Source organism: Chinchilla lanigera, unplaced genomic scaffold (genome assembly GCF_000276665.1).
Source record: "Chinchilla lanigera isolate Chin_1 unplaced genomic scaffold, ChiLan1.0 scaffold00002, whole genome shotgun sequence".
In the NCBI taxonomy this organism is placed as follows: Eukaryota; Metazoa; Chordata; class Mammalia; order Rodentia; family Chinchillidae; genus Chinchilla; species Chinchilla lanigera.
In genome coordinates, this window is record NW_004955403.1 from 42,460,279 (window position 1) to 42,478,761 (window position 18,483).

The 18,483-nt window shown below is 40.1% G+C and overlaps 1 protein-coding gene across 2 annotated transcripts in view; it reads right to left on the reverse strand.

The window, feature by feature from the left end:
* The window catches only part of Psd3 (pleckstrin and Sec7 domain containing 3), a 500,607-nt gene that overhangs the window by 17,571 nt on the left and 464,553 nt on the right, over positions 1-18,483 (reverse strand). For both annotated transcript variants that reach the window (XM_005373608.2, XM_005373613.2), the window contains one exon: positions 13,981-14,124. In XM_005373608.2, the coding sequence (XP_005373665.1) occupies positions 13,981-14,124 (144 nt within the window). The remainder of the gene's footprint in view (positions 1-13,980; positions 14,125-18,483) is intronic.

The following is an 18,483-nucleotide window of genomic DNA, read 5'->3' on the forward strand; positions in this document are numbered from 1 at the left end:
TTTTTTGAGACAGGGTCTCACTGTGCAGTTCAGGTTGGCCTTAAGCTCACTTTGTAGCCCAGGCTGGTCTCAAACTCACAATGATCCTCCTGCGTCAGCCTCCCTAGTGCTGGGATTACAGGCATGCGCCACTACGCCCAGCTAATGGCTTCTTTTTTTATTAAAATGCTTTAAGCTGTTTGTAAACTCTGTACTACATTTTAGTTTTGCTATATATTTTTAAGGAATCTGCAAGTACCTGTAAAAATCTGTCTCTAATATGTAGAAAAAAAAACCTCTTTTCATTAGCATCCAGGGATGAATGCCTACCAGGGATGGTTGATAAAATCACTGTGTCTAAGGCCATGTAAGCTGACATTTGGATTGAGTGCTAATGGCTCTCTTAAAAAAAATCACAGCTATTGATAGTCTTTGAAAAGGAGTTTAATCACATCCACATATACACTTGCATGCATCTGATCGAATAGCTTCTTTTCTCCCGAGCCCTGCATACCATTTTATATTTCATGTAAGAGAATAGCATCCTCGTTTGACCTCTGATAAAGGGAAAAAACAATAGTAAATAAAACTGTACCGCAATTTTAACTTACTACCCAATTTACATTCAGACCTCACAGCTCCAGCAATCAAATCCTGAATGCATTTCCTTCCTCCTGACATTTCATTTTCTCATGCAGGAGGGGTAAAAGGCCATCTGAAGATGAAATGAACAGAGAACTAATAATGTCATGCACATAGCAAAGCATTCCCTACACTCAGAAACAGCAGCCAAAAATCCAAACAAGCAGAACAAGGAGCCACTCAAGTAACTGCTTATCCACAAGAAGATCGTTCCTCTTCCTTCTGCAATGGTGGCAGAAACGAGTTACAGATATTGCTCTACACCTCTACCTGCTAATTTAAGAAAGTAGCAACATGCAAAGCAGTTCTTATGTGAAACCGTATTGGGACTTCACATCTTTAAAAAGAAAAATTCAAGGTTTTTTTTTTTTTCTTTTCCCTATGCCATCCCCACATTGGGCTGTGGCATGCAATAGTAACCCACTGCCTAAATATAGCCAATACCACACATTTTCAGTGTGTATAGTTTGTATTCATGGCCTTCTGGAAAAACCTAAGGAAGTGTGAATTCTGGTCTTTTGATTCAGTCTCTCTTTTTGCTTACTGCTCTATAAATAAACTTGGTGATTTTCATTTCTATTAAACATTTGAAAATAGAAACTCTTACTTTTATCTGATAAGCAGAAGAGGTCGAAAACTTGACAATAGCACAAACAAAAGGTACTGTTTATAGACAGTGTTTCACAAGCTTGACCTCCACTCAATGGCCCCTGCCTGGTCCCCACGGTGCTTCTATTGCATCTGGTGGGAGAAATTGACATCAGAGGCCAGGCAGACTAGGCATCCCCAAAATCTCTGGCCAGGAGGACAGGTGAGACGAGGCTTCAGTCACATCTACCTCAGAGACCCTTTGGCACCTGTGCAGATGAGCATCGCTTTCTCAGAGAAGTGCAGCCCACCAGGCTAGCACCCACCGCTTCCTGTAGCTTATGTGGCATGGCTTCCATTTAAGAAGAACATTCTACTTTTACAGATAGGCACCAGGACTATCTGGAAAATCCCAGGAAGTTATTTATCTTTGTCCTTCTATGTCTAAGAACTACCTTATATGCATTAAGTTACCTAAATTCTTACAGAGATGTCATGTTGCTACTTCACCTATGCCAGTCTAAATTCGTGATAAACAATTGATGTCATTGCCCTAACCCTCTTGTTTTGCCTTTAAATCTTGCCTGAAATCTGTAAGAACCCAGAGTGCATATTCAAGACTTCTTGAATCTGTCTTTCCCCAAATTGTAACTCCAGGGAGCCCAAATAAACGTTTTTTTGTTTCTTAATCGTTTTGTGCGTAGGGTTCTCTAATGAGTTGACAGGTCTTTGTCTGACTACTCAACCCTGCTTTATTACCTCTAAGAATTCCCCTGCCCTGCACACCCTTGGAGAGGAAGGAGAGCTGAATGGCCATCCATGGTCCCTCTCCACCTCCTGGGCCTGCTACTATCCTGGCAGGGCCCAGAAGGCTGCCAGGACCAGGAGTGGGGTGCAGATGCCCTTGCCTTTGCCTGGGAATATCCTTTCTGTGGAGGAGGAGAACACTTGAGTTGTTAAGGGGAGTATCAACTCCTGCTGAGAACTAATTGTTACTGTACCATTCTGACTTTCATTCTTTACAGTTTTTTTTCTTCTAGCTCTCACAATGTTTTTTTAAACTGTGTTAAATGTGGTTTTCCATCTCTTTAAACTCAAGATCCTTAATTTTTTCCAGCTTATAAGTTTATTGGTACAATTTAGGTATAGAAAATGCTCACACTCATTATAGTGAACTTGTATCTGACATGATATATCTTAGCTCCTCTTTTTTTCCTCTCCCATTCTCCTCCTCTCCCTTCAAACCCTCTTCCCCTACTCATTTCCAAAGCTTTGTTTCTGCTTTATCCTTTTCCCCATCCCCCTATCATTCCCCTTTCCTTTTGAACAAATTCTTCCCACTGCACAATACAGTACCTACTATATATTTTGGTTATTCTTTACACCTTCTGTTTCTCACACCAGAGAATGTGATATTTACCGCATGTGTGTCTGATTTATTTCACTTAAGAGTATGATCTCAGGCTGGGGATATAGCTCACTGACACAGTACCTGCCTGGCAAGTGCAAAGTTCCGTTCCTGGTACCCAAAAAGAAAAAAAAATATATGATCTCAAAGTGTGTATCCATTTAGCTATAAATGTCTCAAATTTGGCCTGCTTTATGGCTGAGTACTCCATTATATTAAAAAAATCACATCCTTTTTCATCTATTCATCAGTTGATGGGCATTTAGGTTTTTCCCAAGATTAAGCTATTACAAACTGTGCTGTTACAAACACGGGTGTGCATATATCATGGTATGATGCTTTTCATTCTTTCAGACTAGAGGTTCCATTTGACCCAGCTATTCCCCTTCTTGGTATCCTCCTAAAAGATTCTTAATTTTAAAGCACACTAATCTTACTTAGAAAATATCACACATTTTGTTTTCTACAAGTAAAACTTAAGAAACGATCTGTACCATTTCAGCCCACAAATGGGACAACTCTGTTTCCCAGAGCTCTTGGCCTTGCTTGTTCCTTTGTGAAGGTTTTGACTATAACTGAGTAAAGTTAACTAAAAATAAAAATTCACTTAATGGATTAATGGGGTTAAAGAATTTACTATTGAGCAAAATGGAAACAAAGTTATTTTCTGAACTATATGAATACAAAATTAAACGTCTACTTGTCCAAGTAATTTGAACTACAGTAATACTGCCATTCTCACTAAATTTCCTTATATGATTTTTATCTTCTAAAACAAAAACATGGTGCATTATGGCAGCATGTTTATGTAAGTCATATCCTTTTGGTTTATATTTTACTTAAGCTTTTGTCTTTGCTGGAATCAGAGAAAGTCATACAAGGTCTCTCTCAGAAGTATACTGCCAGAGCCCTTTACTGTGGCTTGTCACAGATGAACAGTTCTAACTGCTCTATGAAGGAACAGGGTGCGTCTTTCCAAGAAATCTTAAAGTATGGCATGAGGAAGTTTCCACTTTCTTTGAAGAAACTTTAAACCATCTTCCCCACTGACCTCTCAAGACATTTCATCCTTATGATTTACTTACTCTTTTTGAAATTGAAGCATGGTATGACTTGAATATGGGTTGACTCCCTGATACTCGTGTTAAAATTAAATTCCAATATTAATTTAAGATACTAAAAGGTGGGCACAGCGGGACCTTTAAGAGGTGAGTAGGGGTTTGCACTTATGAACAGGTTAACCCAGTCATGCAATTAATGGGTTAACGTGGGTTAGTACAATGTTTTAAGAGTCAGTCTACTGTAAGAGGTCAGTTTGGCTAGTCTCTCCACACTCTTATCTCCACACCAGCGCCTGCTCTGACTCGGAAGTTGGCCGGTAAGAAGGCCCCCGATGAAGTCCCTCAATCTTAGACCAAAGCTACAAGCCAAAATAAACCTCCTGTCTTTATAACTTACCCAGACTTTGCTATGGGCAGAAGAAAGTTAGGGACAAGGCAGTTTCAGATCTTCCAAATTCCCAACTCAAATGACCTTGGAAAGTACCATAGAAAGTGGAAAGTACCATAAGGAACTATCTTTCCACTTCTGTGCCCAGTGTTGAGCCTGTCTTGGTAAAGCACCTTCTAACACTTGGAATTAGCATGCTGACCAATCACGCCCTAACCAAGCCACTGGCTGCCTTCAGCTCAAAGGCTCCACATGGACAGAATGACTGGACAGGGCTTGTTGCCAGGAATCTTTAGTAGGCAGGAGTTACGTGGAAGTGAGATGTTTTGAGGCGGACGCAATGCTGGCAGATGTGAGAGATGGTGACCTAGAAGACAGGGAACAGGGCTCTGAAGGGAAATGGGAAAATCAATCAAGATGCTTCTTGCTTATTTCAAAATTTTGCCTAAAGCTGAATTTGCTCAGGGAAGAAACATACTGTGAGAGTGCCCTGCACATTTTTCTGTGTGTGAGCCTTGTCTCAATGGGGTACAAGTAGGCAAGATGCAGAGGCTCCCACACAAAGGATGACTGGAATAGGACCAATTCTTAGCCTCCCAATGAATGCTGGCTGAAGAATTCTGAGAGCAAACATCTCCCAGCTTGCTTATGATTTTCTAACATTTCCAGGCGACTCTTTTGAAAAATACCTTCAACTTTTAATGATACATTTATAAGAGTAATTCTAGAACAGACATACTTAATTATAAACAATTCAATACTTACTAAAAATAAACTCCTCTCAAGCCAGGTAGTTAAACAAACAATTTTTTAACAACCCTTAAGAGAAAAACCATGTAGATTCTTCTAGAAAATAGTAGGAAGAAACTTAATGTAGAAGACAAAGATAAAGTTCTTAGGTAAATTGAAAAAAAACCACAACTCCATATATACACAGAACATAGCTGGGATAATTGCACTATTAATTTCTATTGCTTTCTTGAAAGGAACAGTTGATATTTAATTGTTTGATCATTCTATTTGTTTATCTGAGTAACAAATATGAAGATAATAGTATGTAATACAACAACCACTGCTAATTTCTTTTCACCCTGTCTGAAATTCTGTTTTTTTTTATTGTTCTTATGTTGTTTCATTTATGTCTGCGTGTTTGTTAATATGTTTTGGTTCTTTCACTTCTAAAAATAAAATTTAAAAAGCATACCCATTTCATTTATCTGATTGCACAGGTAGCCTAGGTGGGAATTCAGTGCCAACAGCAAACTTAACAGATGAGAAAAAGTCAGTCATACACAAGTGTAATGATATAGAAAGGATCTTGTCTGAGGCTTCTGGATGAGAAGTTTCCTTTGTAGGGAAATCTATGTGTTTTGCTCCCATCTCACCAGACACATCCTATGATGGGCCACAGCAGACCTCACTTAAATCAGGGAGGCCTCCTCTCATTTTATGAACATGTAAAAGATCAAAACACTGAAGAGGGCTGGGGATTTAGCTCAGCGGCAAAAGCGCCTGCCTGGCAAGCGCAAGGTCGTGAGTTCGGTTCCCGGTACCGGAGAAAAACCAAAAAAAAACCAAACAAGCAAACAAACAAAAAAAAAACACTGAAGAATGGGTACAGAATTAGGGACCAGTAACTCAGAATGGACACCATGCATAAACTGTGGAAAGGCCTTATAGGTAAATAACAGCGGCATACTAGCTCCACCTGTTAAAGTATATAACTTGTAGCCAGGTGTGTTATGAGGCTTCCCTCCCCTTGACTGGCTCTTATGCAGATTTCATGGTCTATTTATATGCTGTCCAATATAGTAGGCAGTTATGCGACATGTGAAACAGGGCCAGTTGAACTCAGATATATTATAGGCATATTGCTACTATTCTTCTTTCAATAGGTAAATGGCATTTCACTCTTGCTTTTACAAAGGTGAAAAAGAAAATAACAGCTAGCTTTCTACCTTCATGATCAAGTCATTTATAACTTAATAGCTAAATAATTTTGTTTCAAAATTTGTGTTTGCTTTGTGACAGTGACATTATACAAAGATGTGCCTTGCATTGCTCCTACAAAAGGCAAAGTGGTCCCTCATATAGCACTTAATGTGAAATTTATTAATCCAATGTTGACAAAAAAATGAACACTCTGAGGAAGGAATCAGATCATTTGCTCAAAAAGAGACATCACAAAGTGCTCAGCCCACACTGTGCAACAAAATACCTAACAGTAGAACTGAAAGTTTACAATTTAAAATTAATATTATGTGTGCTTTCAGATATGAGCTGTTTTGTTTCTCTATTATTTTTCTATATTATATTTCTTTCAAACGCACCAATTTCTATATTACCTTTCTATATCTATATTATCTTTCTATTATCTTTCTATATTATCTTTCTTTCAAACACACCAATTTCAGAAGGAATGATGCAGCTTTAAATGGAACAAAAACTGTAAGTTCAGAAACGATGCATCTCCCTTCAAGAATGCCCCAGATTTTTAAGACTTAACAGATTTTATCCCAAGAAATTTTACTGTCTCGTTACAGTAGACATTTGTCGTTTCTAAAATTGAATTTCTCAGCCGTGTGGCTGGGGTGGGCCCCAACTTCTTTAGTCAAAAGCATATGCTACTCTGGGTCACAATTCAGGAGTGGGCTCTCCGCTGAATTCCAGCCTGTTAATAAGGCGAGGGAACTTTATTCTGTCTTTGGTTTTAGTCAACAATAATGTGGACTTTCTTATTCTCTCATGGGCTGGAACCTGAGAATACAGACCTGGAAGTATTTTTCTTCTAACCCAGATGGAACATGTTTTCATGTGCTTTGTGCTGTTATAAATGTGTCTGGGTAACTTAACAAACAGAAGTTATCTGATTCATGGTTCTGGGGGCCAGAAAATGCCCCCAGCAGCAGGCAGGTGTCTTCAGGCTGTGCTATCTGATGAAGCATGGTAGAAAAGTAAGGGAGGGAAAAGTGAACCAGAGAGAGCCAAGCTCACTCTTACAGCAAATCCATTCTCATGATAACGAACCCACTCCATACGGACATTAATCCACTGGAGCGGACAGAGCCCTCGTGATCTAATTCCCTCTTAACAGGCCCACCTCCCAACGTTGCTGCATTTGCAATTAAATTTTCAACACACCAACTCTGGTGGACACATTCAAACCACAGCATTTTACCTCTGGCTTCCAAAATCCATGCTCTTCACACTGTGCAAAACGCATTTACTTCGTCGTAATACATATGCTCCTAACGGGGCTATGTCCTGGTAAACCCATTAGGCACTGCAGGCACTGAAGTAAAAAAATGCATGTAATACACTTAACCTACTATACACTGTATCTTAGCAACACAACGCACTGTACAGCAGTGATTGTTTACCTTCCTGACTATGAGGCGGACTGGGGACCTTTGCTTACCGCCCAGTACCATAAGAGTATGGTCTTGCCTATCACTAACCCAGGAAAAAGGAACAATCAAAATGTAAGTTCAACTACATACTCACTGCTTTCACACGATTGTAAAGTGAAAAAAAATAATTAAGTTGAGCCACTGTAAGTGCATGTATGTCTACAGTTTCAAAAGTCTTCATTTGTTCCACTGTCAACTCCCATGTCCCAAGTTTGGTTTCATCCAAATCAGATATGGGTGGGACTCAAGGCACGATGAATCTGGAGATACATTCTCTCCGGCAGTGAACTGATGAAATCCAACAAGAAAGCACAGCACATTTTATTTTGCAAAAGGGAGAAACAAGCAAGAAGAAAGGAATAACTGCTCCAACATAAGTTCAAAGTCCAACAAGGAAAATATCAAATCTTTAAGCTGGAGAAAAGGCTTTAGACTCCATGTCCTGGTACCCTGGGCACACTAGGGTTCAGGCTGTGCCCCCAAAGCTTTGCTGGGCTCAGGTGGACACATTCAAACCACAGCATTTTACCTCTGGCTTCCAAAATCCATGCTCTTCACACTGTGCAAAATGCATTTACTTCGTCGTAATACATATGCTCCTAACGGGGCTGCAGCTCCCATGGGGTGGGCTCTCAGGCGGCAGTTCTCCCAGGCTGGGGCTCGCTGCTCGTTGATAGCTTTACAGTTGGGGGATCCCATGGGTTGCTCTGCCCCCGAGGCTTCCCTAGGCATGCATGTCCTTAGTGGGAGCTCTCTGCAGTGGCCTGTGTTCTGTGACATGCCTCTGGGCTCCCTGCTTGCAACATCCTTTGAAATGAAGGTGGAGGCAGCCATGCTCGCACAGCTACTGCATTCTACACACCGGCTTAGTCAGCACTACACGGATACCGTGCAGTTTTACAGTTTGCACCTTCCAAGTGGAGGGCTCCAGTGCAGCTGGGCTGTGCTTGCACCTCTGACGGGGTGGTGGAGGGGTGCTGCCCTAGGACTTGGGCTGCACTGGTGGTAGTGCAGGGCAGAGAATGCTGAGAACCTGTGGGCACTGCTCTGGAAAGTTTGCCCTCAAGGACCTGTTCTGGTTCTGTGATCTGAGGGGCAGCTTCAGAGAGTTCGTCAACATGATTTTAGGGTCTCTCTCCCACTGTCCTGGTGGTTCCCTCTACCATGGCAATTTCTTTATCAAATGGGCACTTAGTTATACCTATGGTTTACTCTGCTAAAGAAGCATTTTCATTCTTTATATGACCTGGAGCTTTTCCAAATCTTTCTGCTCGCCTTCCCTTTTAATTATAAATTCTGCCCTTAAATAATTTTTCTCCTCTTTCATCTTCCTGTACATGGTTAAAAGTAGCCAGACAGCTCCTTCAAACTTCTGCTTAAAAATTTATTCTACTAGATAACCAAATTCATCACTTTTAAATTCTACCTTGCATAAAGTTCTATGATGTAGCCATTTAAGCCAAGATCTATGCAACTGTTTAAAAAGCAAAGCCTTGATTCCAGGTTCCAATACCCTTGTTTCCTTTCTGTCTGAGACCGCATCAGAATGGTCTTTACTGTTTATATTTGCACCAAAATTGTGACCATGAAGACAGAAGTGCTCTCTGAGAAGTCTCAGCTTTCCCCAGTCAGTTATTTTCTTCTTGTGAGCCCTCACCAGCTCAGAAGTTGGAAATACATGATGTTTCCAGCAATCACTTCAGCCCTCTTTCAGCTTCTACAAAGTACCTAGTTCTGAAGCAACTTCCACATTTTCAGTTCTTTGTTATAGAAACAGCCCACTACTCATACCTATTTTCTATCTTCGTCCATTTTCTCTGGTTATGGTAGAATAACTGCGAGTGGGTAATTTATTAAGAGCAGAGAACTATGTGGCTAAAGGTTCTGGAGTCTGGGAGGACCCTCATGCTGCATTATCCTATGGTAAAATCGCCCAGAGAGGGCAACTGTGAGTAAGAGGACAAAACATACCGCTGTTCCACCTCCCAACACTGTTTTGTACTGGAGATTGAGTTCTGACGTGAACTTTACACAGCACATCTAAACTAGACCGGAACAGTTGATTCCAAAGCCCATTTTCAAAGATGCAACTACTACTTAGAGCATACAGAGCCAGATATAGCCTCTACAGTACCATTTGCAGACTAGAATGATTTTAGGGACCAGGTCATTAACACAAATGCAGAAAACTATCAGATGTGATCAGACAGGGACTGGAGGAAGCAGACAGCTTGGTTTTCCTACATGAATTCAAATGACAACAAAAACAACAGCAATGTTCTGGGCAAAGAAAACATGTTGACACGAGGTCTGCTGTCACATAGAACTCATGTGCACTCTCTTGGTCACATTTCCAGCTGGTTCTGCGATGACTCTTGGGAGCTAGTTGCAAACCTGACTTTCAGTAACTGCCCTTTGCATCCTCTTCATGTTTGTAGTAAGTTTGGGCTTCTATACCTTCTTCCTCTCTCCACTCAGGTTTAGGGTCAACAGAAGGATTAATTACTCAACCTACTGCACACATTTTATTTATTTATTTACTTTTTTGAGACAGGGTCTTGCCAGATAGTTCAGGTTGGCCTTAATCTCACTATGTAGCCCAAGCTGGCTTTGAACTCACAGCAACCCTCCTGCCTCAGCCTCCCAAATGCTGGGATTATGGGCATGCCCACCATGCTCAGCTTACTACATACATTTTAAATGTTGTATGAAAAATATCTTGCAATAAACAGCATTTTCACTTTCAAATTACTGTTATTTTTAAAGTTGAAGAAATGAAATGCCAACATTTGGGGGCCAATGATGATTCTATCTGGGGAATTTCTGTAATGATTCTGTTTCTTCAAGTGATTCCCAGGATAGCATAACCTGTTGTAGTTTGATTGGCTGGGGTCTTGTAAGTTTTTATTTCTGGCAGAAACCATCCATCTGATGCAAATCATAAATTCCTCATGTACCAGAACCATGGAGATCAATGAAAATATTTTTAAAATTAACTCAAGTAGAAATAAATTAGCATGTGAGGCTATAAGACTATTTCTGATTATTTCATGAAATTGAGAAATAACAGTGAATTTCCAGTGGAAACTTGGATATTTAACCAGCCTTTTAGCATTAAGAATAGACTTCAAACAAATTCTTACAAGCATAGAATAGCCACAACCCAAGGTTACTAAATGAATCTAAAATAAAACCACTAACCCTTCTCCACTAATTAAGAGTCAAAGAACAGAGAAGTATAGGTTTAGTCAATTACAAGCCTACTCTGAGTGAAGTTTTCTGCTTTAAGTAAAAACAAATCCTTTTCAAACAGGCTAAGATGGAAGCCTCCTTATTCTCTCTATGTATTTTAACCTTGAACCTATGTATTTGTCAGAATTTCTAATTATTTACCATAAGTGAGGGTTTTGAGAATGTCTACAGCATAGGCAGAGCTGTGAATCTGGCTTGTTATTAATTGTTTGCACTTAGAGCAACTTGTGATATAAACACATGCATAAACTTAGGAACAATTCCTGGTATCACTAACAGCGTAATATTCTGCCAAAGTAAGTGTTTTTTTGTTTTTTTTTTCCTCACCAAGACTTGTGAAAATAAAAATTGCTCTGAAACCATAGGAGTCTCTTGGTGATGACCTACCAAGGAGCAGGTGAGAAGACTGATCAAATATCTTGGGGTGAAAATGCAGGACAGGACAGGTCATCGCCCTTGTCCTGCCTCTGCCCACCTGAGGGCTCCCATGCAGCCCCAGACACCCACTGTTCTCACCTGCCCATCACATCTGCTCTCATGGGAGCTTCCACCCAGTAAAAGAATGAACACTAAGGTTTCCCGGAGAATTACTTCCTCCACTATAGTTCATGCACAACGATAGAGTTTCACTGAGTCATTCAACAGATACATATTCTCAGCAGGTACCTATGCTGGGATCTGGGACAAAGCTGTGACCCTCCACACAAAGTGGCCAGTCTGTCTCCCCATTCAGGGAAGGAAGCGACCAGCTCAGCGAAGAGTGCTTACAAAGCAGAGGACGCTGTGCAAGGACCTCGACCAGCACCCACAGGAGGCCAATTCTGGAGGCTGAAATCACAGCAAGGCGATTTCACTTTGCATCTATGACATCTTCACTTCGCATCTAAGTTTTTGAAAAACAATGACTCACTTCTCAAAAATATTACTTTTACAAAACCCTTGTTAGATAACATCTGTACAGAAGCCTGATAGACAATAAAATGTGCTCAACCTATTAGCATGAGTCTGATTTTAATGAGTCCAGGGTTCTGCAATGCAATCTTCATGCTCCTTGAGGAGACAATTTGATGAAAGTGAGATAACTCCCTAGAGCTGGGTCAACCTCACATCAGAAAATGAAAATGCTGACTCTGGTTGGACTATATTTTTAGAAAAAGGACATCATGGCAAATTCAAAAGCAGGGGCCTGCACCAAGAAGTGGCAACTTTTCCAAGGTCTTGCAGCTGTCCCCACCTCCTAGGAAAAAGGCTCTTTCCCTTTAGAGTCCAGGGCTCAAATAAGTTGCCGAGTGCTGAAAGCGGGGGCCTGAGGTATTGGGGAATTTAATTAGAATGTGTGAAACAAAACAGGCTACGTTTTAAATCTGCTCCAGAAATGTGACAAATAATGATTACTTATTGGGAATTCCCATTTCTAAGAATGAATAAGCCTGGGACATGAGGAGCTGCTTAGGTTTTTGTTACTGTTTGTTTTTTTAGTGTTTTTTTTTTAAGTCTTTTGCTAGTATGGCTTCTATAGTTTTTAACTTACTTTGACCTTGACTAAAAGAAAGGTTTCTCTTGGTATAATCATCTGACCAGAGCAAGGACTTGCTTAACCATGGAGAAACCCAATGTGGGGAGCTGCAGTGGAAGTACCATCTTTTAAACTGAATACTATATTTAATAAGGGACATTTTACAATTCAGGAAGTGACTTTTTAAGGCCTCTGTAATTCTGACCAGTTGAACAAGCAAGCATATATGGTAGCACAAGGAACATAGGCTGGAAATGACCTTGATGTTCCCGCCCTCCAAGAGCTCACAGTCCCGCACAGGGGGATTTGGAGTCCTCTACAGATACCGAGACTAACAGCGAAGCACGCTGTTACAAGCCGTATGGCAGACTGATCCCGCTAGTAGGTCAACAGCAGGGATGTGGGATACACCTTTTCATAGCACGGATTTGACTTGTATCTTGCAAGGTGAGCAGCACTTGCAAAAAAGATGTTGGGAAGAATACAAGAGGCAAAAGAAAGCGGGTGAAAAAGTACTGGGGGAGCAGGGCAGGCAGAAATGTGACTAAAAACACAGAGGCCATTACAGGGAAGAGTGAAAGGCGGAAGGAGCCCATTGCTCTCAGTTTCAGGACTGGGACTTTATTCAGAAGGTAAATGGGGAGGCGGGTAGGTTAGGTGGGGGAGACCCGAGACAGCTGTCAAACCGAGCAATGCTCTCCTCTGGACTGAGTCTCAGCAAACAGCTGGCAAAGGACGTAGGGTGATCTGAGAAAGGAGAGACAGCTGGAGCCAGGTGCCAGCTTCAAGCGGGCGAAGGGAAAGCCAAGGCTGGCGCAGAGGAAGCACAGCAGCAACACCCAGGCAGGGAAAGGGCAGGTGTGAGACACAGCAGAGGCAGCTCAGGATCTGGGTGCTTGGGTGGTTTCAGGCCCAGGAGAAAGCAGGATGGTAATATGGGGAGGAAGGAGAAGAATGGGGAAGGAAAGAGAGCTGCAGTGAGTACAAACAAACACCCACAGATAAATTCAGCACGCCCAAGAGGAGGAATGATATGCTCTCCCATTTTTTTCTAAGAGAGATGCTTTGAATGTCTGAAGACAGTGGTGAAGAGGGAAAGTTGAAGGATCCTGACCTAATTTGGGAAAGAACAGCCAAAGGAAACATTTAAAAATCTATTGCTTTGCATTTGCTTTTAAATTTTCTGCTGTTTCATACTATAAAATACGATCCTTATGCCTCTCCAACAACCACACTAGCTAGAGTATACAAACGTGCCAAAGCTACGGGATCAATACCCCGCAAAGGACAGTGACTGGTAAGAAGGAAAATGTACTGGTGTCGCCTAACAGCAATAGGGAAGGCGGATGCTTCATCTTCTGTATCTCACTTCATTTTTCTGACTCAGACTATGCTGGAGGAGACACAGGGACAGAGAGAGCAGCTGTCCAAGCTGCATGTCCCTCTGTTATTCATCTTTTTTTTATTTTTGAACTTCACAGCAGGCGCACACCCTTCTAACTAGGCAGGCTATTTGCTTTCAAGTGCATAAACCTGCAGAGGCTGTTTGATGTTTATTTGGCATTTAAATAGAATCACAAGCACAAGCGATGACCGGGATCAATACCATGCCAGAGGCTTCCAAATTAGAGCTAGGGCCAAGACAAGCTCCTCATGCTTATAGTGGCTGCTGACAACCTTTCGCCTCATGGGTGAATCATGAAATGAGCGTTTATTAATATTTAGTTTCAACATACCTCAAACTCCAGATAGTGATCTTTGAGCTTGTATTCATCTACGTCCTTGGCTTTAACTTTCTTGTCTGGGGGATAGGAGCGGTGCTCAGCCAGTTCGGTGGTAATCTGCTTCAGCTTGCTTTCATGAGATTTCAGCTGTTCCTCCTGCAGGAAATTATTAAACCCTTTAGTGGGCAGAAAATAATCAATAAAGAAAATGTACAGTGCTTTTAAAACCTGCTTATGTTGAATGATTTTCATTCACCCAGATAATCCAATGTGTCCGTGCTCCTACATCATTCTAACTTGCCCATGCTGGTGTTGGTAGATTTCTTCCCAGGACGGCAGTCAAGGCCAGCTTCCCTAACCAGGCCCCCGTTCACAACACCAAATGGCGTTAGAGCTGTAACAGATGTAACTGTCATTGGGTTGGCACCAGGCATCCAAGAGAAACCCTGGCAGACGAGTCACCAGCAAAACAGTTAAGGGTTCGCCTCAGTGCCACACAACTTGGCCTTTCCACCCATGTCCCACCAGCAATGTTGCTGGTTTCCCTCTATGACAATGAATGTGTCTGTCTACAAAGCCTTTTCCTTTCTTGAGATGGGCCATGCTACAAAGAAATACTTCCCTGAAACCTACCAGACTGTTTTTTCTAAAAAATATAGGACTTTTTCCCTTGGAAGTAGCAGAGGTTCTCATGACCTTCACTTTCATTGGGCCAAAGTATTCATTCAATTAAAATGTAGCTGTGGATTAACTATTGTATGAATATCAATTACAGGAGCTGTGTATGAATGGAACATGACTGATCCTATGTCAAAAGATTTCTACTCTAGGGGAACCGTTCATGTATTTTAGCAATGAGCTCCTTAAAAAGATATGCTACAAACCCTCTCACAGCACTTTAAAACATTCTTGAAACAGAGACAATGGAGCTCTCTTACATTTATAAATTGTATGACCACTGACTACCTCACATTCACATGTAAATTATCCCAATTCTTGAGTATAAATTTCATATATACAAGAAATAAAAGGAGAAAGGCAAGGAACTGATTAAAATAGGTGATAAGTACATTTTATACAACAAACATAATTTTAGAATATAAAAATGTTATTATAGAATGAATAATATTAAAATGCTATCAGAAAATGAATTCCAGACACTAAATTACATACCACCAATGTAAATTCAAAAAATATACCCAGAAATTTTAAGACAGTTATATCTTAAAGACTTCTATTTTAGTGCACAACTTGAGAGCCAACCAAGGAAAAAACTCCAAGTGTAAAACCATCAAAATAAAGAAAAATAATTTAAAAAAAAAGAGTAGAGTGCATGAGTATGAAAATAAGCAAGAAGGGTGGCAGAATGTGAATGAAAGATGACAAGATTCAGTTTCAAGTAAGTATCGCAAAACAAAACATTCATAGAAGTCTCAGGAAAGTACAGGTAGGGAAGGAGTAAGAAACATTTCGAGATGTTAGAAAGGAATCTATATCTCCAAACCCATCCTTTGTATGCTGATAATGCTGAAATTCAATGAAAATGCTTCAGGGAGCTTTTCTCATCATCTGTTATTTTCCCCCAGCCAATTATAAATAATATTATGGATGAAAGTCTCTCTCTCAAATTTATATGACAGCTCTAATCTTTCATGTAGTTGTACTTGAAACAGAGGCCTCTAAGGACGTAATTCCGGTTAAATGAGGTCCTAAGGGTGGGGGTACTGATCTAATAGGATTAGAGATTTTTGATCTCTTGCACGCGTGCACCAAAGAAAGGCCAGGCAAATCCAAGGCAAGAGGGCAGCTGTCTACATCCCAAGGAAAGCTATCATCAGACACTGACCCTGCTGCACCCTGGTATGAGACTTCCAGTCTCCAGAACAGTGAGAAAATTAACATCTGCCATTTACGTCACTCTTTCATAGTATTTTGTTTTGACAGCTGCAGCTGACCAAGGCATGCCAGGTCAATAGTTTTTATTTCTTTCAAAATTGTTTTCTTGTGTATTTACTACAACGTGTAATTTACTTAATAGAATTTTTAGCAAAAGATGTTTGGTAATTAGAAAACGTAGGAAAAAAAATATGTACTTCTTTAAAAATAAAATGTTTTGGATACTCAAAAAGTTATACTGAATGATACCTGAAAATATTCACGTAGCTACACCCAGTTTAAGAAATGAAATACTGAAAATAAGCTGAAACTCTCTGTACATACCTATTTAGTTCATCCTTTTTCTGTTTATTTCTATACTAAGGTATTTCTCTTCTAAGGTACCATAAAAGACTATGTTCTGCAGATTTTAGACTTTATATAAACGTTACTTATACACTTGAATTTTTTTAACTGAGAATGCTTTTCAGATTTACCCCTATATATTCTCTACTTTCTGCCTTTTAACTATTGCATAGTGTCTCACCAAATATTGTTGAAGAATATTTACATTGTTTCCAGGTTTCTTGGTTGGGTTTTTATTTCTGCTATTATAAATGATGTTGAAATGAACATCCTCATACAATGTTTCTATGTAAAGATGAGCAAGAATTTTTCTACAGTAAATCAGCAAGTGATAGAATTTCTGGGTTTTAAAATATGTGCATTTTTAAGTTGACATTCAACTGTATACAAAAGTGCCTGTATCTTACATTTTCACAGCAAACTTCCAAGTCCCACTGTTGCATATCCTTGTCAAAATTTGATTTCATTACATTTGTAAATTTTTGCTAATTTAATGGCTATGAAATGACAAGCCACTGTGATTTGAATTTACATTCCCTGAATATGACCAAAGATAAGCACTTTTCGGTAGGTTCATTGAATTTTCCTTTCTGTGAGCTGGCTACTGGAATAAGGGACCAAGTTTTTCATTGGGTTATTTTGTCTTTTCATAGATTTTTGTTAGTATAGTTACTCACATTTTAGCAAAACAAGTTTTTTTCTCCTTTTTTTGGTAAATAAAATTATTAGGATCCAAATATATTTTTTTCTAAGTAACATTAGATTCTGTGTATTTTTGGACTTTGGGGAGTTTAGGTAGATATTATTTTAGATGCTTGCTTATTTAAAAAACTTTATAGACTTGGGCTCCTGATCCTGAATATACAAATGCCTCTTTCATTATCAAATAATTCCCAACTTCTTTTTAAATTAACAAGGCTAGAACAATGCATACAGGAGGGTTGAAGAAATGATAAGGAAATGGGGAAAAAAAAAAAAGAATCAGGTTATATCATGTAGAGGTACAAATTCTCTATGATGAATGTGATCATTATGTATATCTAAAATGTTATCAACAAATCTGATTAAAAGAAATGATACAGGAAAATAAAAACTCCCAACCTGAACGATATCTGGGATGAGTTCGTGTTCTCTAAAACTGAAGAATGAATTTTAGGAACAATGGAGGCTAAGAGCAGAATATATTTATTGAGGGAAAGAAAGATTCTGTCCAAAAGAGGGACAGAAGGGGCCCAAGTGGGTTGCCAAGGACCCTGTCTTTTCTGAGGACTTCATAGGGCAAAACTACAAGGTGAGGTGGGTCCGGGATAGGAGGAAAATGAGAAATTACAAGGTGGGCATGAGGCAGAACAAAACCATGGTCAGCCAATAAGATTACATGTATAATTGTTCAGGTAAAATTGAGTAAACTGAGATTAAGTGGGAAAGCAAGTCACTTAGCAAGCGGGCATGAATACAGAACTGGGGCTTTTCCCCTAAGAGGTTGGGCTAGCGACTCTTTCTGGCTTTTTGAAGGTGGTTGCTACCTATTTAGAATATCAATTCCTGGTGTCCAGGAATTGATATTGTCCCATATACCTAGGGAGGTATATGGATGCATTTGTTTCATCTTTTGTTTTGAAGTCTGACCCACAGCAAATCCACAAGGTATCTTGTTCTGCATGTTGGCTCCTTGGAGGGCCTGGCCCTGTCTGACTGCCTATAATATTTCTATCTAACTCAGCTTCCTATAACAGATACATACAGAATATTACATTTCTCATTTTCCTTCCTATACCAGGGCTAATCAAAGCATAAAGACTGTCACTCAGCTGTGTTTTATATACCTGACCATTTCTTCAGCAGCGCAAGGGGTGGCCGGTCCTTAGAGTGTTTCTGTGAAGTAACTAGTCAAACAGATGCTCACTCCATTCAATTTTCAGTGCTTCAGCCCTCTTTCACTAGGTTCCCAAAGCAAGACTCCAGAAAAAAAATTTCAAAATGAAGCACTGTAAAATTACATCTTAAATCTACATAGGGTGACCTGTGAAATAAAAAAGTAAAGAAGCTCTGTGGTCACAGACAGGTGAACCACGCAAACTATTCCAACGATAGAATCCCGTGGTAAAGGAGATAAGGACCTTTCCTGACAAAAAACTGATGGCAAAAACAGGAGAGAAGCATTAGCCATAGAGATAAGTGGTCTTGGGGCTGGGGATTTAGCTCAGCGGCAAAAGCGCCTGCCTGGCAAGCGCAAGGTCGTGAGTTCGGTTCCCGGTACCGGAGAAAAACCAA